We start from the raw sequence: 22,721 nt of genomic DNA, 5'->3' as shown, positions 1-22,721 counted from the left end.
TCCAGCCAGATCAGTTCAGTTCAGTTCAGTCATTCAGTTGTGTCCAACTCTTTGCGACCCCATGGACTGCAGCACACCAGGCCTCCCTGTCCATCACCAATTCCCAGAGTTTACTCAAACTCATGTCCATTGAGTCAGTGTTGCCATCCAACCATCTCATCCTGTGTCATCCCCTTCTCCTCCCACCTTCAATCTTTCCCAGCATCAAGGTCTTTTCAAATGAGTCAGTTCTTCATTCACATAAGGTGGACAAAGTATTGAAGTTTGAGCCTCAGCATCAGCCCTTCCAATGAATACTCAGGACTAATTTCCTTTAGGATGAACTGCTTGGATCTCCTTGCAGTCCAAGGAATTCTCAAGAGTCTTCTCCAACACCACAATTAAAAAGCGTCAATTATTCAGTGCTCAGCTTTCTTTATAGTCCAACTCTCACATCCATACATGACCGCTAGAAAAACCATAGCTTTAACTAGATGGACTTTGTTGGCAAAGTAATATCTCCACTTTTTAATATGCTGTCTAAGTTGGTCACAACTTCTCTTCTAAGGAGCAAGCGTCTTTTAATTTCATGGCTGCAATCACCATCTGCAGTGATTTTGGAGCCCAGAAAAATAAAGTCTGATTCTCCATCTATTTCCCATGAAGTGATAGGACCAGATGCCATGATCTTAATTTTCTCAATGTTGAGTTTTAAGCCAGGTTTTTCACTCTCCTATTTCACTTTCATCAAGAGACTCTTTAGTTCTTCTTCACTTTCTGCCATAAGGGTGGTGTCATCTGCATGTCTGAGGTTATTGACATTTCTCCCGGCAATCTTGATTCCAGCTTGTGCTTCATCCAGCCCAGTGTTTCTCATGATGTACTCTGCATAGTTGTTTATTAATGACATTATCATTTAATGTCAATATAAATGACATAACATTTGAAAAAGCCTTGATCATTTTCAATATTTCTTATTTTCCAGAAGTAACTCAAATTCCACAATTAAAATATTAACACTTGAGTCAGTCTGTATTTCTGAGTGAAAATTCCAAGTGTAAGAAAAAAGCCATAAGTATATGATCATTCAGATTGATTCCTTCAGGTTAATTTTGGTTGCTAATCTGGTCAAACTAGATTAGCCATTTGGAAAGAATTCAATGGTACATCATTCCCATGGCTATAATAAGAAGAATCAACTCCAAACAGTCAAAATGGTTAATGTAAAAAAAGGGAGTGAGTGTAATTACACGAAAAACATCAGCAACCACTGAGTTTGTTGAGAATCACAATATATTTTTTCTCCCAAAGTCCTGATCTTTATGTTTTGTCAGCCTTCTAATTACTAACAAAGCAACCTTAGCCCCATGAAATATATCTTCATTTCATAAAGGAATTAAACAGGAATAGTGGGGGCAAAACAATGTGAAAAAATTTGGCTAAGAAGGAAGACCCAATCTAAATAAGTGAATTGACTCTCCAATTCTGACCTGATGAGTGAAAGTGAAGATTCTTTTTCATGATGAAATCAGCAATGCCCGCCTGAGTATATAATTCTGCTACAGCACTTACAAGTTCTTAAACCAAACATATCCTGGAATACCTTCTGCTTCAACATATATGTCCAACCCTCAGCTCTGAATGGATTTAGGAAGCTCTCAGGTAGGGGTGGAGTGTGGTTCCCCTCAGGTCAAGGGGATCTGCAGGAGCTCCTGAAGAATGGCAGTCAGTGTAAGCAAGCCTGCTTCTCCCTCTCACCAGCAGTAGGGCCTTTAGCCAGGCCACTACTTTTCAGTTTTCTCACCTGTAAATTGGTTATGGTGGGGATAGGGGGAGTCAAACTGAACAAAAAGCCCCTTCCGAATTACCAAGGTGAGTCAAGTGATCAGGAATCAATACTAACCTATTGTTGAAGAAATGGAAACCACCTAACCAGTCTATCTGTCCTTTGCCAGTGTGCCCCCAAAAGCCTTTAAGCAATTTGAATTCTGGGCCTCTAAGCAAAACTTTGTTTAGCCTTCAAGTGCTGCTTCCGGAACATTCTTGCCATATATTCCCACTTATGAATTCCATGAGTTCACAGCAGTACTGTGAGACTGCTGGGGTGCTTATGTGCTCACATCAGGGTATGTGCAGCAGTGCAGAGGCTACACAGACACCCCACTGCCAGACAGACCAGAACTGTCCCGGAGAACACAATTCAGATGTCCATCCTGCCCCAATCCACCAGTTCTCTCCAAAGGCATATAAAGTGGGTTTTTAACTCATGTATCTCCTGACTTGCTTGCCTTATTCATTCTGCAGTCTCCACGAGATTGGACTTGATTCTCTCACCACTCTGAGGATGCAGGAAGGGGAGGTGGGGGTTTGAATGTGTGACGTATGGGTGTCCATTCAGGGTTATGGCGTCCAACCAGGCTGTGCTGGGCTGTGTGCTCGGGCACCTCAGTTGTGTCCGACTTGATGTGACCTATGGACGGTAGCCCGCCAGGCTCCTCTGTCCATGGGATTCTTCAGGCAAGAATACTGGAATGGGTTGCCATGCTCTCCTCCAGGGGTCTTCCCCACCCAGAAATCAAACCCACATCTCTGGCATCTCCTGCATTGCAGGCGGGTTCTTTACACACTGAGTCAGCTGGGAAGCCTGTCCAACCAGGCTACATGTGGTAAAAGGGAAGAGAGCCATTTACTCATGTTCTGCTGCCCAGACCTTAAATGACTCATGAACACCGCCAGCAAACACACAGAGGAAAAAATAATGCATCTTTCTTGAATTGAGCATAAGCTCTATCTCAGCATCAAAAAGTCTGGGAAATAAACTGCTATGGGCTGCCTGACTGAGAAGGATAACAGAAAAATAGTAGGTAAAAGAGTATTCAGCAGTTGCCCTTCTGACACAGACAAAATCTATTTTACTTTTAGTGGTTAATAATTCAGTGACTTGAAGTTTGTTTCAGTTTGTTTGGGAAGTGGAGAGGAGTACTTCCTACTAACTCCTGATCTTCATCTAATGGCAGCAGAGTGTGCTGTTACATATAGCAGAGTGTGCTGGAGATTTGAATATGAATTGGCCAGAAATATTCCCTAGAAGTTGTATTTCATTTTTGAAATTTTATACTAATCATAGTGTACCTATAGCATGTATATACATACATAAATGTAATTCTTAATAACTATAATTAATCACAATGTTGTGATCACTCACCTAGAGCCAGACATCCTGGAATGTGAAGTCAAGTGGGCCTTAGAAAGCATCACTACGAGCAAAGCTAGTAGTGAAATAGCTCCAGTGGAGCTATTTCAAATCCTGAAAGATGATGCTGTGAAAGTGCTGCACTCAATATGCCAGCAAATGTGGAAAACTCAGCAGTGGCCACAGGACTGGAAAAGGTCAGTTTTCATTCCAGTCCCAAAGAAAGGCAATGCCAAAGAATGCTCAAACTACTGCACAATTGCACTCATCTCACACACTAGTAAAGTAACGCTCAAAATTCTCCAAGCCAGGTTTCAGCAATATGTGAACCGTAAACTTCCAGATGTTCAAGCTGGTTTTAGAATAGGCAGAGGAACCAGAGATCAAATTGCCAACATCTGCTGGATCATCGAAAAAGCAAGAGAGTTCCAGAAAAAACATCTATTTCTACTTTCTTGACTATGCCAAAGCCTTTGACTGTGTGGATCACAATAAACTGTCGAAAATTCTGAAAGAGATGGGAATATCAGACCACCTGACCTGCCTCTTGAGAAACCTATATGCAGGTCAGGAAGCAACAGTTAGAACTGGACATGGAACAACAGACTGGTTCCAAATAGGAAAAGGAGTACATCAGGCTGTTATTGTCACCCTGCTTATTTAACTTCTATGCAGAGTACATCATGAGAAACGCTGGGCTGGAAGAAGCACAAGCTGGAATCAAGATTGCCGGGAGAAATATCAATAACCGCAGATACGCAGATGACACCGCCCTTATGGCAGAAAGTGAAGAACTAAAGAGCCTCTTAATGAAAGTGAAAGAGGAGAGTGAAAAAGTTGGCTTAAAGTTCAACATTCAGAAAACAAAGATCATGGCATCTGGTCCCATCACTTCATGGGAAATAGATGGGGAAACAGTAGAAGCAGTGTCAGACTGTATTTTTCTGGGCTCCAAAATCACTGCAGATGGTGACTGCAGCCATGAAATTAAAAGATGCTTACTCCTTGGAGGAAAGTTATGAGCAATATAGATAGCATATTCAAAAGCACAGACATTACTTTGCCAACAAAGTTCCATCTAGTCAAGGCTATGGTTTTTCCAGTGGTCATGTATGGATGTGAGAGTTGGACTGCAAAGAAACCTGAGCACTGAAGAACTGATGCTTTTCAACTGTGGTACTGGAGAAAACTCTTGAGAATTCCTTGGACTGCAAGGAGATTCAACCAGTCCATTCTAAAGGAGATCAGTCCTGGGTATTCATTGGAAGGACGGATGCTAAAGCTGAAACTCCAGTACTTTGGCCACCTCATGCGAAGAGTTAACTCATTGGAAAAGACTCTGATGTTGGGAGGGATTGGGGGCAGGAGACTACAGAGGATGAGATGGTTGGATGGCATCACCGACTCGACGGACATGAGTTTGAGTGAACTCCGGGAGTTGGTTATGGACAGGGAGGCCTGGTGTGCTGCAATTCATGGGGTTGCAAAGATTCAGACACAGCTGAGCGACTGAACTGAACTGACCTGATCGTATATATGGGCTTCCCTGGTAGCTCAGTAAAGAATCCACCTGCAATGCAGGAGACCCAGGTTCAATCCTTGGGTCAGGAAGATCCACTGGAGAAGGAAATGGCTACCCAACCAGTATTCTTGCCTGGGAAATCCCATGGACAGAGGACCCTGGTGGGCTACAGTCTATGGGGTCACAAGAGTCAGACAGGACTTAGTGACTAAACCACCACCATGTAACAAACATACAGTGGTGACTCATGAATGCTTAACAACCAAATCCCTAGTGGAGGAGTTCCAATTTGCGGCATTTCCAATTTCTATGGCGTGAACAATTGCACATAGTCAATTTTAATCTACTGTTTCATAACGGGCTTGTAAAATTTCTGAAAATTTAGCAATTGATTCTCACCAACTAGGACAAGCTGGCTCTAGCACAAAAAGATTTAAATCAGACTTAATCAGGGTATCATAAGAATCTCAAAAGAGAAAAATCTGAAGCAAAAACATAACATATATACTCCTTCTTGTTATCACGAATATACTATTTTGACAGGTTATATATAAATGTGGATGTATATGCAGTTACTGAATTATGAAAAGCTGCTAACACTTTAAATGTATACTCACACTATAATGACTGCCAGAGGCCACCACGGGAGATCCCACCCATGACAAAGGCCATGTGGAAGAGAACTGTTAAGCAAGGCTTCAGAACTCAAGGGGCTCCCTAGGCTTTCTCGAGCATCTACCCCAAAACCAGAATCTGTCTGTTTTACTGTTTCATGACTTTCACCAACCCCTCTGACATTAACAGGGGGCCTCGCAGAAGCTTGGTCACCCCGTGTTTCTTCTTCTATCTTTCTCTCTCTCTCTCTCCCTCTCCCTCTCTTTTTCAGGCTGATCCCTTGGAGCATGGGGGCTCCCTGCGTTCACTTATCTGCCCGGGTTTCTAAGACCTGAACGGGAAGACGTTCTGCGTCTTCACTCCCTCGGGAGACCGGGAGGGCACCTGTGGCCTCCGTGAACAGGGCAAACTTCTTGTCTTGAAGTTTTATTGGTTCTCTATGTAAACCAAGGAATATCAGCCTTTCTCTCCTCTATTTTCTTATCTACAACATTCTTATCTATCTCTCTCTAAATCAATCGCAATTGCCAACACCGTTTCTCCTTCGGGTTTCCCTGGATCCTGCGGGGGCTGGACCCCAGCAAATGACCTAATTGGACTTCAGGTAATTTCAAGTAGGAAGACACTCCAGTAAAAAATAAGAAAAAATATATATATACAAAATCTAAGAAGGAAAACAAAAACTATTTCTCTATTTTCTTTAAACATAATGACTGTGTTTCAAGACTGCCCATCATGAGCTGGAAAATCCTGAGTGATCCCTGTACAAAATCACGTGTAGTCCTGACAACATGTCCCTTTGAAAGAAAAATGTCAGTTTTGGGTGAAGCTAATATGATGACACTCTATATTTACCCCTCAGCTTGACTTCATCTTCCCCAGGGAACAATAAAATCCTAACAACTGTTACACCAAGAAACTAATACATAACACTTCTTTCCATTCTTCATATACCCTCTTCCCTCTGAATAGTTAAGGCCACACTTTGCAGAGGGAAGCCTTCTCTTTGGGGGGCAGGAGCTGCTGGGGGAGGGCAAGTAAAGAGTAGTGAGGGAGCAGGACATTTTCCAGAGGGTGTGATGGGAAGCAATTACATCCCCGGCACCAATGGGGCTGCCGCAAGAGAAAACACCCAAGAAAAAATACTCTGAACCAGTGTTGCCTGCCTCCCTCTTCTTTTTCAACCCTCTTTCCTCTTCTCATCCTTTGACATCCCAAGTGTGACCCCTCTCTTTCCTTCCCACTTCTATGGCAACGTTTTCTCTTTGAATGTATACATACAATCACCTTCTTACCCATTGATCTCATTTATTTTTACTGCACTCCATTCTTTCTTCTTTCTCATCATCTCAGTAATAGGAACAACTATGTCTTCTGTTTATTCAGTATCAGTGTTGGCATTTTATGTCTTGCTCTTTACAAAAATTTTTAAAAAGTGAAACACAAAGGACCAGCCTCTTAAATTTAGTAGGTTTTATTTTTTATCAACAGATCAGTGGTTGTCTATAGAAAATAACATATTGACATTTAACCTCAGAAAAACAAGATGAAAACAATATTTACATGTAAAGGATACTTAAATACATAGATGCTGAAAATGGAATGACACTAGGCAACAACAAGGAGATAAGATTTGAAAGTAGCAAAACACTTAAGAGTCAAATCATAGGTATCTATTTAACCCATGGTTCTAAAAACACTTACATTCAAATAAGAATTTAAATTATTTTACCAATAACTTATAATCCAATGCAGTAAAGAATGTAATGTATTTCTTACACCTAATTTAGGGTAAAAATAATTGACCAAACCAGCAAAAGTCAGTTCCAAGAACTTGCTGCAAATGTCTACACGACCACAGTGTGTCTAGGACCCAGCACAAACCTGGAACTGCTCCATGGGTCAAAATGTGCTCCAAGGGAATAAGAAAATATTTAAAATTATGTTGAATGGTCAGTTCTCCCCCTTCTCAAACTAAATCTCATGCTCTTTTCTAAACACTGTATGAGTCTGTGATTTTACAGAAAATGAAGACTGGAGACAAGTCTTCTAAACAATCAACCCCATCTCCCAGCCCCCCCAGACCCCCAGTTTTCTTCATATTCAAGTGAAAATGTTTTAGTTGACTGACTCATTTGGCAAGTTACCTACATTCTACCTTTAGCTGTATACACACATGGTAACTGAGACCTACTCTAATGTCAAATTAAGAAACTAATCATTCAAAAGGAATATTGAAGACTTAGTTGAAAATTGGAGGAAACATTTTAGTTTTTCCATTCCAAATTGTCATTATATTCTAAATTTTGTACTTCAAATATATAATTTCTCAAATACTTTAATACTGTCTACAAGTATGACAGACTCCAGAATATTATCTGAAATTTTTAACATGATTAAGTAATAGTTGATTATTATTGAGTTGTGTCTTCATCATTATAAAGCTGTTCATTGTATTGTAAGTGAAAAGTCGTAATAAGCATTATGTAAAGAGGGTCCTGGTTCATGGCAAAAAGTACACACACACACACACATATTACCTAGATTTAATTATACCCATCACTGATGCTCATTATACATGCAATAAGATAGCAGTTGCATGTTAGCTGATGGCACTCACATATTCAACCAGCTAACAATACACTGCCAACCCATCACACATAGGTCACCGGTATACTTCGTTAACACGAAGAATTTATCCAGAAGCAAGTGGCAGGGCAGTTGTGGCTGCTGAATTGACCCAAAGCAGCCAGCTAACAATACACTGCCTACCTGATTCAGGTCACTGCTGCTCATCATGGCCCATGAGGTCACTGAGGCTAAATTTGTAACATGAAACAGTGGCAGAACTTTCATCTTAATAGTAACATGTTTTAAAACTTATAGACAAAACCTGTTTCTCCAAAAATATTATAAGAAATAAAATCAATATTTTTTCATCTATTCAAAAACTTAAAAAAAAAAACTTTCAAAATACTTCCACTTAGGTTTATAAACTAAGGCTCAGATATGAAAATAGTTATGGCTTACAAGTGAATTAAGAAAGTTATAATTAACTACAGTTTTTCCAATGACTTTTATTTACAGACCAAAAAGCCAGTCGTTTGTATTAAATAGTAAAATATCTAGGAGTCATGGTTATGCAAAATCTGGGCATAAGACAAATCTTCAGCTATGTTCAGGAAAAATAAATATATGAGTATTCAGGGAATTTAAGGAATTAAATGCCGTTTGTTTTCTCCTGATACAAAGGATATTAGTCATTGCATTCTGAAAGTGCATTCTGAAAGTTATGTGTTGAATTTATTATGTCACCAATGAAATACAGAAAAATGTGAAGGTCTAGAAAACTCTAAAACTGGTGGATTTGAAACTAGAATCGATGCGTAAAGACTAAAGGAATGTGAACTATTTAGAGAGAAAAAAAGTGAATCCTGATAATGAGAAATCTAAAGCATACGCATGCATGCTAAGTTGTTTCAGTCGTGTCTGACTCTGTGCGACCCTATGGACTGCAGCCCACCAGGCGCCTCTGTCCATGGAATTCTCCAGGCAAAAATACTGGAGTGGGTTGCCAGTTCCTTCTCCACCGGATCTTCCCAACCTAGGGATCAAATCCGCGGCTCCTTTGTCTCCTGCATTGGCAAGGCGGGTTCTTTACCTCTAGCGCCATCTGGGATCCATAAATATAAAAGAGCTATTTATGTGTAAAAGTTAAGATGAAAATCTTTGGATTTGTTTTATTTTCACACTGATTACAAGAGAAGCTGAAAACCTTTGCGTTCAGACTTTCAAGGTGAAATTAACTGGATCAACAGTTAAATTACTAAGCTAGGACGGTGAATTATGCACTTCTCCTCTTGACCACAAGATGGCACCATTTCCGATTCTTTGGAAGGTAAGATTATGAATGCAACAGCGGGGAGTGCAACTAGCAACTGTTAAAATGAAATATTAACAGCCAGCTAGAGATGCACTGCCTACCTGACACATTCAAGCTTTTTTTTTTTTCTGTAGAGGCAAAAACTGGAAAGCACCATTCAGATACAAATGATTACCGTTATTTGGCAGAGATCTTCAATCACTTACAAAAATGTTTTAGATATAGACTCTGTAGTTAGTGATGATATGAGACGTACAAATTTTCTACATTTTCAGACCATTTCATACTTCCAACAAATATCTTCTTTAGCAAGAATTAGTTTGTTCAAAGTCATATTTAAGACAGAGAGCTCGATTAAGCACTGGACACTCACCTTGGGAGAAACTTGACCTCTCCTCTGCTTCATGTCTTTGTCGAGCACCCGCATGACATCCTCCTTTGAAAATAGAGGCAACATATTGGAATACAAACTGTTTACAAAAATCATAATATTAGGTGTGAATGTTTCTAGAGCCTCAGCTTGTCAAATTACATTCACTTTTAAAGCAAACAACCATCTCCAGAATATAAATTACACAATTCAATATTAGATTTAGAGTTCTAACTACCTCTTGGTCCTAGACAGGTATTACAAACAGTGACTTCGACAAGAAACCCCTTTAGGAAGTTGGGGCGAAGAAACGGAGGAGCGTTACTCACCCACAGAATCTCTTCTTCAGTGCGGACCCTCCTCCGGGCGGCGCGCTCCAGTTTCCACTCCATCTCTGGAGGCGTTTGTCCTACTGGCTCGAGCGTAGCCTCTCCTCGACCGCTTTTGGTTTTGTTCCCCAAGAATAAGCCAGTCTTGACCCTTAATCGACAAACCTCTGGAGTCTTGTCCCCTAGGACGACCATATTTCACTCCTAACCTCCATTTTCCTCCCCCTCCTCCCACCTCTCTTAGAGCGTGGTCCCCAGAGTACCGTTTAAAAAGCCTGCTGGGCGGCCGCCGGAGCGGGAATTCCCCTACCCGACTTCTCATTGGCCAGAACTGCGGTGACGTCAGACTCCGGGAGGGATTCCCCCTGCGCGCGCCTGGGTCCTCCCTCCCTCCCGGCCGCGGCCCCGCCCCGCAGCCTCCAGCTCTTTGTCCGCGGAGGCGCGCTCCGAAGCGCCAAGGTTTGCCGCGAGCCGTGGCGGGTCTGAGCTGCGGCGGGCGCGGAGGGCTGGAGAGCCGCAGGAGGCGAGAGGGTTGGCGGGCAAAGAAGCGGGTTCTGTGAATTAACGTTCTTTCCATACTAGAAACAAAAATGTTTCGTAATAACGGGTCCTGCACCCTTTTCCTCGGCCCCCACTTCTCATTCTCCAACCCCATCATGCTGCCTTTGAGGCATCGGAGGGGTACAGTAACTCTGGCCACCTCTGTTTTGGCGATAATCACCGTTGTGTAAGCAACTGAGTTTAGGCGTGTTCCCCCAACGTGTTCATCAGCTCTCCCTCCTTATTCAGAGTGACTGGGAAATGTGGCAAGATTTCTATGCTGATAAGAAAGGGGGGAGCACTGATTTACTTATTCAAGAAATTCTCCTTTGCTCTAAGTGGTCAGCTTCTCTCACTTGATCTTATGAGCTTTCTTCCCAAACAATGGTTATTGAGTTGGTGAAAGAGCCTGTGACCTGATAAGGAGTGAAGACCCAGCAAGAGAGCTGAAGAGACTAGGAAATAAGTGATAAAGAAGAGGATGATATTGGGGGTTGAAGGAGGGGCTTGGGGGAAAACGAAAAGGAGCCAGATGGGCTGTGCAGCCTTAGCTGCCACACCTGAGCTGCCAGGCTGCCAGGAGAGGAGAGCTGTGCCATATGGCAGGAGGCGAAACCGCCTGGGAAACCTCTGACAGTCTGAAAGCCTGCTCCCTCCTCCCCTTATCAACTACCTCCTCCCTGCCCCCCCACCCCACCCCAACTGACAATGGATTGGAAGTGTTAGTCACTCAGTCGTGTGGGACTCCTTGTGACCCCATGGACTGTAGTCCATCAAGCTCCTCTGTCCATGGAATTCTCCAGGCAAGCATACTGGAGTGGGTTGCCATTCCCTTCTCCAGGGGATCTTTTCCCTCTAATACAACATATGAGTTTATGCCTTTGAGGTGGGGAAAGTAACAGATATGATGATAGTCAAAAGGGTCAGTGATTTTGTAAAAAAATCTAAACTCAGTCTCCTGTGTTCCTCCACACTGAAAGCAAGAAAAATGGCACCAAGGCTAAGACCCAATCTTAAGACAATTTTCTATCTACAATGATAAAGGTTAGGGGAAATGCTGCAGAGGGTAACAATCTTCAAATGAGATTCATCAAAATTCTTGCTAGTCAAATAACCCTTGGATTAAAAGATCTCTAAACTTCACCCACAAGAATTCTACTTTCCTTTCAGTGCATTCAAAGGATACTCATTCCAACTTCCAGTAAATCCTTTCAGCAAACATGGAGGCTAAATAAAGTAAAATATCATTGGATAAGAGTCAGATGTTCTGTTGATTTAAAGGATTAGTTTTCAATACCAACTAAAAATAGCAATACATTGGAAATAGTGTTAAAGACTTTTTGTCTTTGGTCTATTTTAAATACCATTTCACATTTACCCATTTATAAGAATGGGTACAAACTTAGGAGTAACAACCAATTCAGTTAATGAGTTTATAAATACATATAAATTATGATTTTAGACCCCATGTTCTTTACAAGTACTAAGGATAGCAAATTATTCATTTAGAATGCAGTTTTCTATGAGCAATACCTTCATAAATTCCATTGTAGCCACTAATTCCATGGTGTATCTCACAGCCTCCAAATACCTTTTCCCTCTAATGTAAAGTAGAAAAATATTAGTCAAAATTTTCCTTTTAAAAGCTATTGTGCCTTTTAAATATTCAGATTGAAATTTAACTTCAGAATAATGGAAACAGAAAAATCACCATTTGGCAAATATCACACACTATCCCAGTCAGAAACCTTGAATGCTAAAACTGGTGTGAATATGATGAGGATGTTTGCCTCTTATGATTAAATACAAAAAGAAAAATTATGATGTTTCATTGGACAAACCTGGCAGACTCTACCTTCACTAAGCAATCTTACCATTAATGACACATAAACCTCATGTGCCTCTTGATATTGTGTACTTGGAAGGGGACATTACTTCTGTGATATTCTTGCCCCCCCAAAATTATAACTTCAATAATGAGAAAATACTAAATAAACCCAAATTGAAGGACATTCAAAATAATTGGCCAGTAGTACTCTTCAAAAGTGTCAGACAGGTAGAAAGACTGAGAAACTGCCACAGATCAGAAGAAGCTAATTAGACATGACAATTAAATGCATTATGAGATCCTGGATTGAAATCTAGACTAGAGCTGGGGGTGGGGGGAGGACATTTGTTGGATACTTGTAGAAATGTGAATAATATCTTGTTGATTAGTTAATAGAGTAATAGCAATGCTAATTTCCTGACTATAATCATTTATTATTGGTATGTTTAATGTTAATATTTAGGGAAGTTGGGTGAAGGATATAATGGGATTCTATCCACCATTTTTGTAACTTTTTCTATGCCAAATTAGTTCAAAATGAAACCTTAAATATTTTTAAATTAGTTTAACATCATGTGGTTATACAAGTAGGAAAAAACTATGGTACAACTGTTTAGGAAATATATATATCTATATATACATACTCTATAAAGATTTTTATCTTAACTTTTTGTCAAATATGTTTTACGAATAACGGGCTAATTCAAATGTTCAGCTCCTGAGTAATTTACTATCCTCAAAATATCTTTGGGAGTGAATTTTGAAGATAGATTTGTAATAATGAGAAAGGCTGTGCGTAAGATCCCTTGGCAAAGGCCAGAGTCCACCTCGAAGGATTTGGAATAAGAAGGTGACGGGGAAACAGGTGGTTTAGAGAGGCACGGAGAAGGGCGAGAAGGAAGAAGCTTTTCTGGGCTCATCTCTTGCTGGTGCTCTGAGTCTGAGCAGGGCTCTACCGATGGGAAGGAAAAGGACACCCAAGCTTCCCAAACGCAGGGGGTTTTGTTAATTACATGATAACATTTTCACTCTAAATAATAACAACGTTCACTATCTCAGAAATGTACAATGTACAAAGTAAATTCCTTTCACCCGCTCTTGCAAGCTACTAGTCCTTTCCTCAAAGCATCGTCAGACCTTTTCCAACGTATTTACAGACTTACACATAAATAATCCGGCTCTGTGACGCTTTCTACATAGATGGGATCTTACTATACTTATCCATTTCGCAACTTGCTTTTTCTGCTTCACTGATTTCAACTGCTTTCCCAGAAACGCAAACCGAGAGCTCCCCCGCCCCAATTCCAACGGTCTGTTGGCGCGTCCCTCGGACCGCGGCTCCTCCCGAGCGGCTGGAGGCTGGGAGCGTGTCCACAGCCCAGCTCGCGCCCCAGCGCCCGCGCGCCCGCCCCACCCGCCCGGCGCGCGCGCTCCTTACGGGACAGGAGGGACGGTTGGTGTTTGTGCCAACCGTCCGGGGGCACGAGCCACGCCCGGTGAGGGGAAAGCCTGCGTGGGGCCGGGGAGGAGCGGGACGGGGTTGGGGGGCCCGCGGGGTGGGGGGCGGGTGCGAGACTGGATGAAGACGGACTTCAGATCTCTCCACTACGGAGGAGGAGTGAGGGGAAAGGGAGGGAAATAATAAACTCTCTGAGAGTGCTTTCTCCCCAAAATATATAGCTCAAAATAGCGCGGGGGAAGAAATCAATGTATCCCCTCATAATTCAGACTATCAGTAGGACTCTTAAAATGTAACCTGTGAAGGTTCTAGCTCTGTAAAAGCGTCAATCAGAAGAGTACCCAGGAGAGTAGGTCACCTCTGGTTACACGACATTATTTTTCAATTAGCAGTAAAGTACATGCTGGGAGGGATTGGGGGCAGGAGGAGAAGGGGACGACAGAGGATGAGATGGCTGGATGGCATCGCTGACTCGATGGACGCGAGTCTGAGTGAACTCCGGGAGTTGGTGATGGACAGGGAGGCCTGGTGTGCTGCGATTCATGGGGTCGCAAAGAGTCGGACACGACTGAGCGACTGAACTGAACTGAACTGAAAGTACATGCATGTTGTCCCGTTACTGAATGATTTCTTAAGAGTCTGTCTCTTTCAAATGTTTTTCGCCATCCATACCCCAGTTAATGACTATGGAGAGTAAAGTCGGCAGCTGAAAGCATAAAAATCATATCACTTCCCCTCCAACCACTTAACTCATTTCCCCCTTCTCTTTCTCGGCAGGGTAGCTCTTGCATAGGGTATTAAGTTATTTCCCCACGATTTTAAGGGATGTAAAGTTAACTATCAAACCAAAATGAGAACAAATCTGTATAAAACACAACAGATGAAGTCAGGCATATGAACATGACACCTCCTCAAGGAAAAGAGGGCTCAAAAGGCTCTAGACCTGGAAATTCTTGTATTAGATGTCCTACCAGCACTTCAAATACAACATAATCCAAAACAGAACTGAGACTCTTTCCCTGTTCCCATCCTCCCCAAAAGACTGTTCTTTTCGCTTGCACCTTGTTCCCAATCTTGCTATCCTCCCTGTCGAGAAAGTCAAAGGCACCCTTCACTCTCCTTTTACCATGAAATCCACTATCAAAGACGGTTTTTTTCCTCTGTAGTGTTGATTCCATGTGTCCTCTTTTTGAAAATTACAAGAACCTAGCTGATAATTCAACCTCTAGTCTACTCCACCTCCCTTCATGTCACATTTATTTGCACCCAGCAAGCACCATGCAATAGGCAAAGCAGTGGAGACCCAGTGACAAAGCTTCTAAAGGCAGTAAGCATCATCTTGAGCTGATCATATTTCTCCCTTGCCCCAAATCCCTGAAAGGATCTTCTTTACATACAGAATTAAGCTCTAAATTTTCTAGATCAAATACAAGTCCTCTGTGGTTTTAACATCTCTTTACCTTTCTTGCATCATCTGCCACAATCCCACCAAAATGTCTCTAGTCCTCCATGCTGTGGGTAATGCCCAGCACTGTCCTGCCTTCAGGCCTTTGCTGAGGGAGCCTCACCTTAGAGTTGTTTTTCCCTATCGTCTCCTGGCAATCTGATCATAAAATTTCAGTTCCCATTTCCCAAAAGCCTTCTCAGATCTTCTTAGTTGGAATTTTTTCTCCTCCTTATGTTCCCATAGCATATCTTTTGTACTGCTTATCTACCTAATTCCAGCTTTTACGTATGAGTATGTGTGAGTGTTCTCCACTATATTGTAACCTTCAAGTATTCAAGAATCTTGCTTTTTCATCTCTGTGTCCTCTTTAGAGAATAGCTCACTGCCTTGCACATAGTAAACTTTGTACATCGTTGTCGTTCAGTAAATGTTTGCTGAATTGATTTGCAGATTTGAGATTAGGATCTTTCCCAAATCATGGAACTAGGATTTGCTGTTGTTGTTTAGTCCATAAGTCATGCCTGACTCTTTGTTGCCCCATGGACTGTAGCCCAGGCTTTTCTGCCCATGGGATTTCCCAGGCAAAAATACTGGAGGGTATTGCTATCTCCTTCTCCAGGGGATCTTCCCAACCCAGGGATTGAACCCCAGTTACCTGCTTGGCAAGCAGACTCTTTACCACTGAGTCACCTGGGAACTAGGACAATAGAGCCACAAAAGAAAGACCTTCCTACCACTTGCTAGTTGTGTGACTTGAAAATGTTATTTGGCCCCTGTAAGTCTCAAGTTCCTCATCTGCAAAAATGTGATAATTATTTTCTACTGTACAGATTTATGATGAGAATGAAGAGAAATCATATAAGGCCTCTAAGATAATAATTTTTTTCTTTTGAGATAAAGTAATGGCACTTAGCTGTCTAACTTAAAAGAGTGTTTGAATAATACATCTCTATAAAGCACTTGTCAAGAGAAGACTATCCCTGGGCCCAGAGCCTACACATAGTAGATGCCTGACACATAGCAGATGGTCAATAAATATTATGTGAGTGAATACATTCTAAAATTCCAACCTCATTGTCTAAATAGAAATATCCTAAATCAAAAGGAATCCATGTGGCTTCTCTGGTTTGATGATTATATCATTAGAATACTCATATATTCCAATTCTGTGCTCACCATGCAACCTTTTGATTTAAGACTTAAGCTTAAGTTTGAGAAAAACTACCCCTGATAGGGACCTGCCCCTACTCTAGACAGTTACATATCTACAATTGGAAATGAATTGAATTCTGATTTATCCTCCAGATTTGAGCTGGGGTAATGTAAAGCAGTGCCCCGTTATCGTTCTGAATTGAGAACATTTCTGGAGAAGTAGAATAGAAACTGGATGGGTGAAAAGGACAGTGGACTTCTAGTGCAAGCTAGACACTCTTGTTCTGCCATTAACTTGCAGTGTGATTTTAGCCAAGTTACTCCTCTCCCAAAAGTCTGATTACTTATAAAATTAGGAGTTCTAATATTCTTTCCACCTCTGTACCATACTGTTCACCAATTAACAACTAAAGTAAGCACTAACAACTTGGTAATACTCTGCTTTAAGTCACAACCAGAGCAGAGACATTACTTTGCCAACAAAGGTCTGTCTAGTCAAAGCTATAGTTTTTCCAGTACTCAAGTATGGATGTGAGAGTTGGACTATAAAGAAAGCTGAGTGCCGAAGAATTGATGCTTTTGAACTGTGGTGTTGGAGAGACTCTTGAGAGTCCCTTGAACTGCAAGGAGATCCAACCAGTCCATCCTAAAGGAGATCAGTTCTGGGTGTTCATTGAAAGGACTGATGATAAAGCTGAAACTTCAATACTTTGGCTACCTGATGTGAAGAACTGACTCATTGGAAAAGACCCTGATGCTGGGTAAGACTAAAGGCAGGAGGAGAAGGGGACAACGGAGGATAAGATGAGATGGTTGGATGGCATCACCAACTCAATGGATATGAGTTTGAGCAAGCTCGGGGAGTTGGTGATGGACAGGGAAGCCTGGGGTGCTGCAGTCCGTGGGATCAAAAAGAGTCTGACACGGCTGAACAACTGAACTGAACTGAGTCATCATCTCGCTGACTCAAATGCCAATAAACTGATTAGGACCAGAAACCCTAACATTTATCTTGGAAGACATTCCCCCATGGGTCTCTCACATTCCTGCATGTCTTGTTGAATATGCTAAGGATGGGATGCAAAGTCTGGATGACTGGTAAACCATTTCTCAGAATTTGCAACAGTTTTGAGGGATGGGGTAACCTCTCCATCTGTAACAAAGAACAGGCTTTCTTCTGCTTACTATAAAAGAAATAGATTCCCCAACTAAGTTTTCCTCTTCTCTAACACAACCCACTGTGGGGGAAGGCATCTGTTTGGACCCTTCACATCATCCCTGTGGGATTTGAGGACAAGGTGAATTGATGTAAATATGATGTTCATGCCTCTTGCTGTGTTGTAAATAACAAAGTCCTTTGTTCTTAAAAAAACTTATAGCTATGTGTGGCAATAGATGGGGCTTCCCTGGTAGCTCAGCTGGTAAAGAATCTGCCTGCAATGCAGGAGATCTGGATTCGATCTCTGGGTTGGGAAGATGCCCTGGAGGAGGGCATGGCAACCCACTCCAGTATTCTTGCCTGGAGAATCCCCATGGACAGAGGAGCCTGGCGGGATACAGTCCATGAGGTCGCAAAGAGTCAGACACGACTTAGTGACTAAGCACACACAGCACAGCATGGTGACAGATGTTAACTAGATTTATTGTGGTGTTCATCTCCCAACACATACAAATACCAAATCATGTTGTACGCCTGAAGCTAACATAATGTTATATGTTAGTTATACTTCAACAAAAAAATTTTTATTTAAAAACAAAATCTTTTGTCTCTGCTAGCACCCATGCAACAGTAATAGGCTAATTTATCAGATTTAAATAGGATAAAATAAAATTGAAGCCCTAAATGGCAACCCACTCCAGTACTCTTGCCTAGAAAATTCCATGGACAGAGGAGCCTGGTGGGCTACAGTTCATGGAATCACAAACAATCGAACACGACTGAGCGACTTCACTCACTCACTCACCCTTAAGTGATAAGTTAATATGAGAGCGAAAGCAGAAAACCAAGTTTCATACAACCATAGGTTTTTTCTGTTTGCTCTTCTGTGTCATTTTCATAGTCCAAGTTAGGACATCTGCACATGGCTGGAAATTTAGATGTTAGAGAAATTTAGTTAGCCCATGGTGTACTAACAAGATCAAAATTATTATTTCAATCTCTGCACAATTTATTTAGTTTACTAGATTTATTTTTAAATTTTATAAGTATCTGGATACCTACATTAGAAGTCAGTTAACACAAATGTGACAGATAAGAATTTTAAAGGCTCAACAATACAATGCACTAAAAATTTGCATTCTAAATAGATGAAACTTGTTCTATGGTTAAAGTTTTCAATGTAATTCCAGCTAAGCCATTATATCCTCTTATAATCCTAATTAAAATAATGTGTTTAAAGGACCAACCTGCCTATTATACTCTAAATCTTCTGATTTAAGTTTTTTATTTTATTTATTACATACATTTTAGTAAGAATGAAGTAGGTTACACTCAACAAAAACATTCCTCTTGATTTATTTTTGTTTAAAATTCTATATTGTTCTACTTAACAAATTAAGGCATTTCCAAAGACTAAAGCTTTGTCTTCATTTGTCTTCTTGGTTTTCCTTTTTCTTAGTAGCTACTATTGGTTCATTCTTACTAAGCTTTTGAAATGTTTAAATAGCATGCTGCTAATCAGTTGAGAGGCATGGCAAGACCTAAAATTTGAAGTTTTTGCCAATTTCTGTATCGTAAATATTTCCACCATTGCCTGTTTCAGGTTACCAACATGACATGCAGCAATGGGAAGAGAAGAGCAAATCGGCTCATGGAGCACTGCAGATCAGCTCCAGCCCACCACTGGGGGGTTTCCTCTTAACACTATACCTACTCTCCACAGGTAATCTCAACCTTGTTCATGGTGTCAGTTACCTATACCTAATCCAGACAAATAAGCTTCACAAGCACCTCAGACTTTTACTAAGAGCAAACTAAAGACCTTCCCCCAAAATCTTGGCCTCCTCCAATATTCACCAACTCAGTGAATGTGCTGTAATCTATCCAGTGATAAAAGCCAGCATCCTTGATATCTCATTGCTTTTCCTTGTTCTATCCACTACCAGATCCAATCAATTTTACCTCCTAAGTTTTACTCACTTTTCACAACCATCTTCTTAGTCTGAGGTACCATAAATTCTTTTTTTAATTGAAAAAAAAAGAGATAAAATCACAAGAGTAAACTAAATGTGAAAAAAGGCTTAAAAATTACAATGAATCTGATGCTCTTTCCCTAACTGAATGTATTTGCATTGAAAACATACAGATAGTTTGGAATTTTAATCTTTAAATGATCCTTTTCATTCATTCTCTTAGAAAAAGCACATGTATGTTTTAAGAGGTCTTGTTCTGCTAATATCAAGAAATGAACAAAGCAATTTATGGATCATCTGCAACCTAACAAAGTGAAACCTGGGACATAGAAGTGAATGTTGTTCAGTCGTGTCCAACTCTTTATGACCCCCATGTACTATATGGTCCATGGAATTCTCCAGGCCAGAATACAGGACATAGAAAATGAGAGAAAAAGGCTAAAGGTTTCCAAAGGAAGAGATGATGGAAAGTCTGGGATTTGAAGTCCTGTGGTTCAAATCTATTATGAGACTATGACAAGAACCCACCACTCTGAGATGTTTTCAGCAAAGTGTGTGAGCATCTTCCTCTAACCAAGCTCTTGCTACAAATCTGTAGAGATGCAGCCATAAGTAACAATACCTCTGGCCCTAACAATAGCCATGACTGTCTGGCTATTCTCCCATATCCATTCTTCTTCTCTAACCCATTTTTTGTTATAGTAAAGTCTGAGTGATCCCTTTTAAGGATAGATCATGTCACTCCTCTGCTTAAGTTTTCCTAAGACCAGAATCTTCACAAGACCAAAAGTTCCTCTATGATCTGGCCTCTGCTTTTCTCTCCAGCCTCACCTGGAACCATATACCCCTTTGCATTGTATTTGCAGTAAACTTTCCTTTTCTTAAAGAAACCATATTCCTTTCATCTTGAGATTTTCATATATTTCATTCCTCCTAATGCCCCTCCTCCTCAACCTAGTTAATTTCTTCCCTGATTCCAGAGTTCAAACATAACTTCCTTTCTTAACTTTTCAAATCATATCCCAGCCCCTAATTTTTGATGCCAGAGCACCCTCTTCTTCCCCTGATTAGGATTTATCATAATTCACCCCACTTCAAAGGAAGTGGTAAATATATGAGATTCAGCTACAGGAGATCTTGGAGAAGATCTCTTATTTAATTTCTCTTGTCCAGGAGACTTTGGACAAGATCTCAGCTTCAATCTTCCCAAATGTAAAGCAAAGTTTAAATTAAAGCCTCTACCTTCTATACATAGCTCTGATTTCTATGATTCCAAGTAAAGGTTATTGCAGGAGGTAGTATAATGTAGATATTAAGAAACTGGACTCTGGAGTCACCTTGGTTCCAATACCACTCTCTTCTTTATAATAATTTGTATATTATGATCTAAGTATGATATTCTGAAAGAAAATAAGTTAGAAACATTCACATTCCCTTTCTAATCAATTTTTTAATTGCCCCACATCAAAAATTTAAAACTCTGCATTGAACACAGCCAGGCAGAAAAAAATCAGACATTCTCATGATAATAGATTAAATTAAAACTAACATTGTCTTTATTATGCCTAATCATCAAGTATATGACCTAGCTCAAATCAAGAAGGACACACTTGCACTAAATTAAAATGAAAATTTTTCCTGAAGGTGGCACTGTGAACAAGGAAAAGTAATAAGTCCACTAAATTTTTCAGGACTACAGGACTATCTTATTAGGTTAAAAAAAAAAAGGCAACATAATATGCATCCTGGTACCTTTGACTTCTTACTTGCCATTTTCTTTTCACTTTGATTCTTTAAATTCATTGTTAATTGTAGGTGTACCCATTAGCTTTTTGAGTAAGTTTTTAAATTGATATTATCTTGATTAAAAAAAACAACTAATAGCTGAAATTTATTGAATGCTAACTATGTTCAACCACTGTACTATAAACTTCAGTGAATTAAAGGAAGGAGGTTTTGGTTTGGTTTGGTCTGTACCACACAGCATGTGGATCTTAGTTCCCCCACTAGGGATCAGACCTGTGCTTCCTTGCAGGGGGAGCCTAGAGTCTTAACCACTGTCCACCAGGGAAGTCCCAGGAGCTCTTCTGAAGTAATATTTAACTCACACAGCTCCAACCTACTTGATTTTGCTAGGGAATTGAAGCATTTATGAACTTGTTCCTCTGCTTACCGCCTCCCGCCCAGAGACAACACATAAAGAGACAAGGTAGGATGTTTGCTTTATTAACGGGAGATTTGACTAAATAAGAGCCTTTATTTTGTTACCTGCTGCCAAATAAAAGTGAAGATCTCATCAAGGACATTTTCTGTTTCCTGTTGTTAAACACCAGTCGACGTGCACCAGAATCAGACCTACTTTATAGCAAGGTACAAGCCACCTAAATTATTTTGTCATCCAGTGTAGGAAGGTGTGAGTCCAAAAACCTAAAAGTTTACTGTTACCTTACTGCCAAGAGGCTAGTACAATTTTAGAACAACCTTCAAAGTTTGAGAGCATAATTTGAGTACGTGGATTCGCTGTGTGCCACAGGGGCTACCAGTCTTAATTTTTCTTGAGGTTTCATAGCTTTATCTCCTAGATATTAGTTTTTCAAATTGCTCAGAAAACTTGAATTGTCTCACTATTATGGAAAACGTGCCCCTCAGTTGCCGCACAAGACTGTTAGACCATCAAACTTAAATGAAACACTTCCAACTATGCTTATCCAATGAGTAAATATACCTGTGTAAATACAGAAACATTTAGTTAACATTTCATACAGTTCAAATTAGCAACTTGGTCATAATTTCAAAACAATTATGTTTACATTTCAGTAATACTATACACAATGACCTGATTTACTAGAGGAAGGCAGAGGCAAAGCTTCTTAAATTCTTTTTCACGGGACTAGGAAACACACAGTAGCATACAGTCACATGGCTGGCAATTCCTTTAGAAACTTATGAAAATTGGCATAGTTACTGTAGGCAGGACTAAACTCTGGCTACTCTCTAGTTCTCTGAGAGATCATGATTACGGTCAACTCCTGTTCAATAGACAGCACACACTACAGGGTAAACCGAGAATTGAGTTCATTTCTGCCCTTGGGGAGGTCTTGGACTAAAAGTGAAGAGGAAACAAGCTCAGTAATAGTTCTAATATTGACAGTCTCCGAGAGGGGACACATGAAAACGCAAGGTGTTGTGGAATATTCATTTATATAAATATATTGTTGTCTGTAAGCTTCCTCTTCTTAAGATTAAATAATTTCCATTTCTATTTCTCAGTG

At 40.6% G+C, this 22,721-nt stretch overlaps 1 protein-coding gene and 3 non-coding genes across 6 annotated transcripts in view; all 4 read right to left on the bottom strand.

The window, feature by feature from the left end:
* Positions 1 to 10,127, bottom strand: part of CDC20B (cell division cycle 20B) — a 69,382-nt gene extending 59,255 nt beyond the window's left edge. For all 3 annotated transcript variants that reach the window (XM_005694706.2, XM_005694707.2, XM_005694708.2), the window contains exons 1-2: positions 9,892 to 10,127; positions 9,566 to 9,628 (exon numbers count right to left, since the gene is read on the bottom strand). In XM_005694706.2, the coding sequence (XP_005694763.1) occupies positions 9,566 to 9,628; positions 9,892 to 10,086 (258 nt within the window). In that variant the 5' untranslated portion in view covers positions 10,087 to 10,127. The remainder of the gene's footprint in view (positions 1 to 9,565; positions 9,629 to 9,891) is intronic.
* Positions 7,883 to 7,970, bottom strand: MIR449A (microRNA 449a). Its single transcript, NR_129754.1, has one exon. It is a non-coding gene; the product is annotated as a microRNA 449a (primary transcript).
* Positions 7,998 to 8,094, bottom strand: MIR449B (microRNA 449b). The gene has a single exon (NR_129755.1). It is a non-coding gene; the product is annotated as a microRNA 449b (primary transcript).
* On the bottom strand, positions 9,210 to 9,310 carry MIR449C (microRNA 449c). Its single transcript, NR_129756.1, has one exon. It is a non-coding gene; the product is annotated as a microRNA 449c (primary transcript).

Source organism: Capra hircus, chromosome 20 (assembly GCF_001704415.2).
Source record: "Capra hircus breed San Clemente chromosome 20, ASM170441v1, whole genome shotgun sequence".
NCBI lineage: Eukaryota > Metazoa > Chordata > Mammalia > Artiodactyla > Bovidae > Capra > Capra hircus.
Note: the sequence above shows the minus strand (reverse complement) of the source record. Positions and strands in the feature narration are given on the sequence as shown.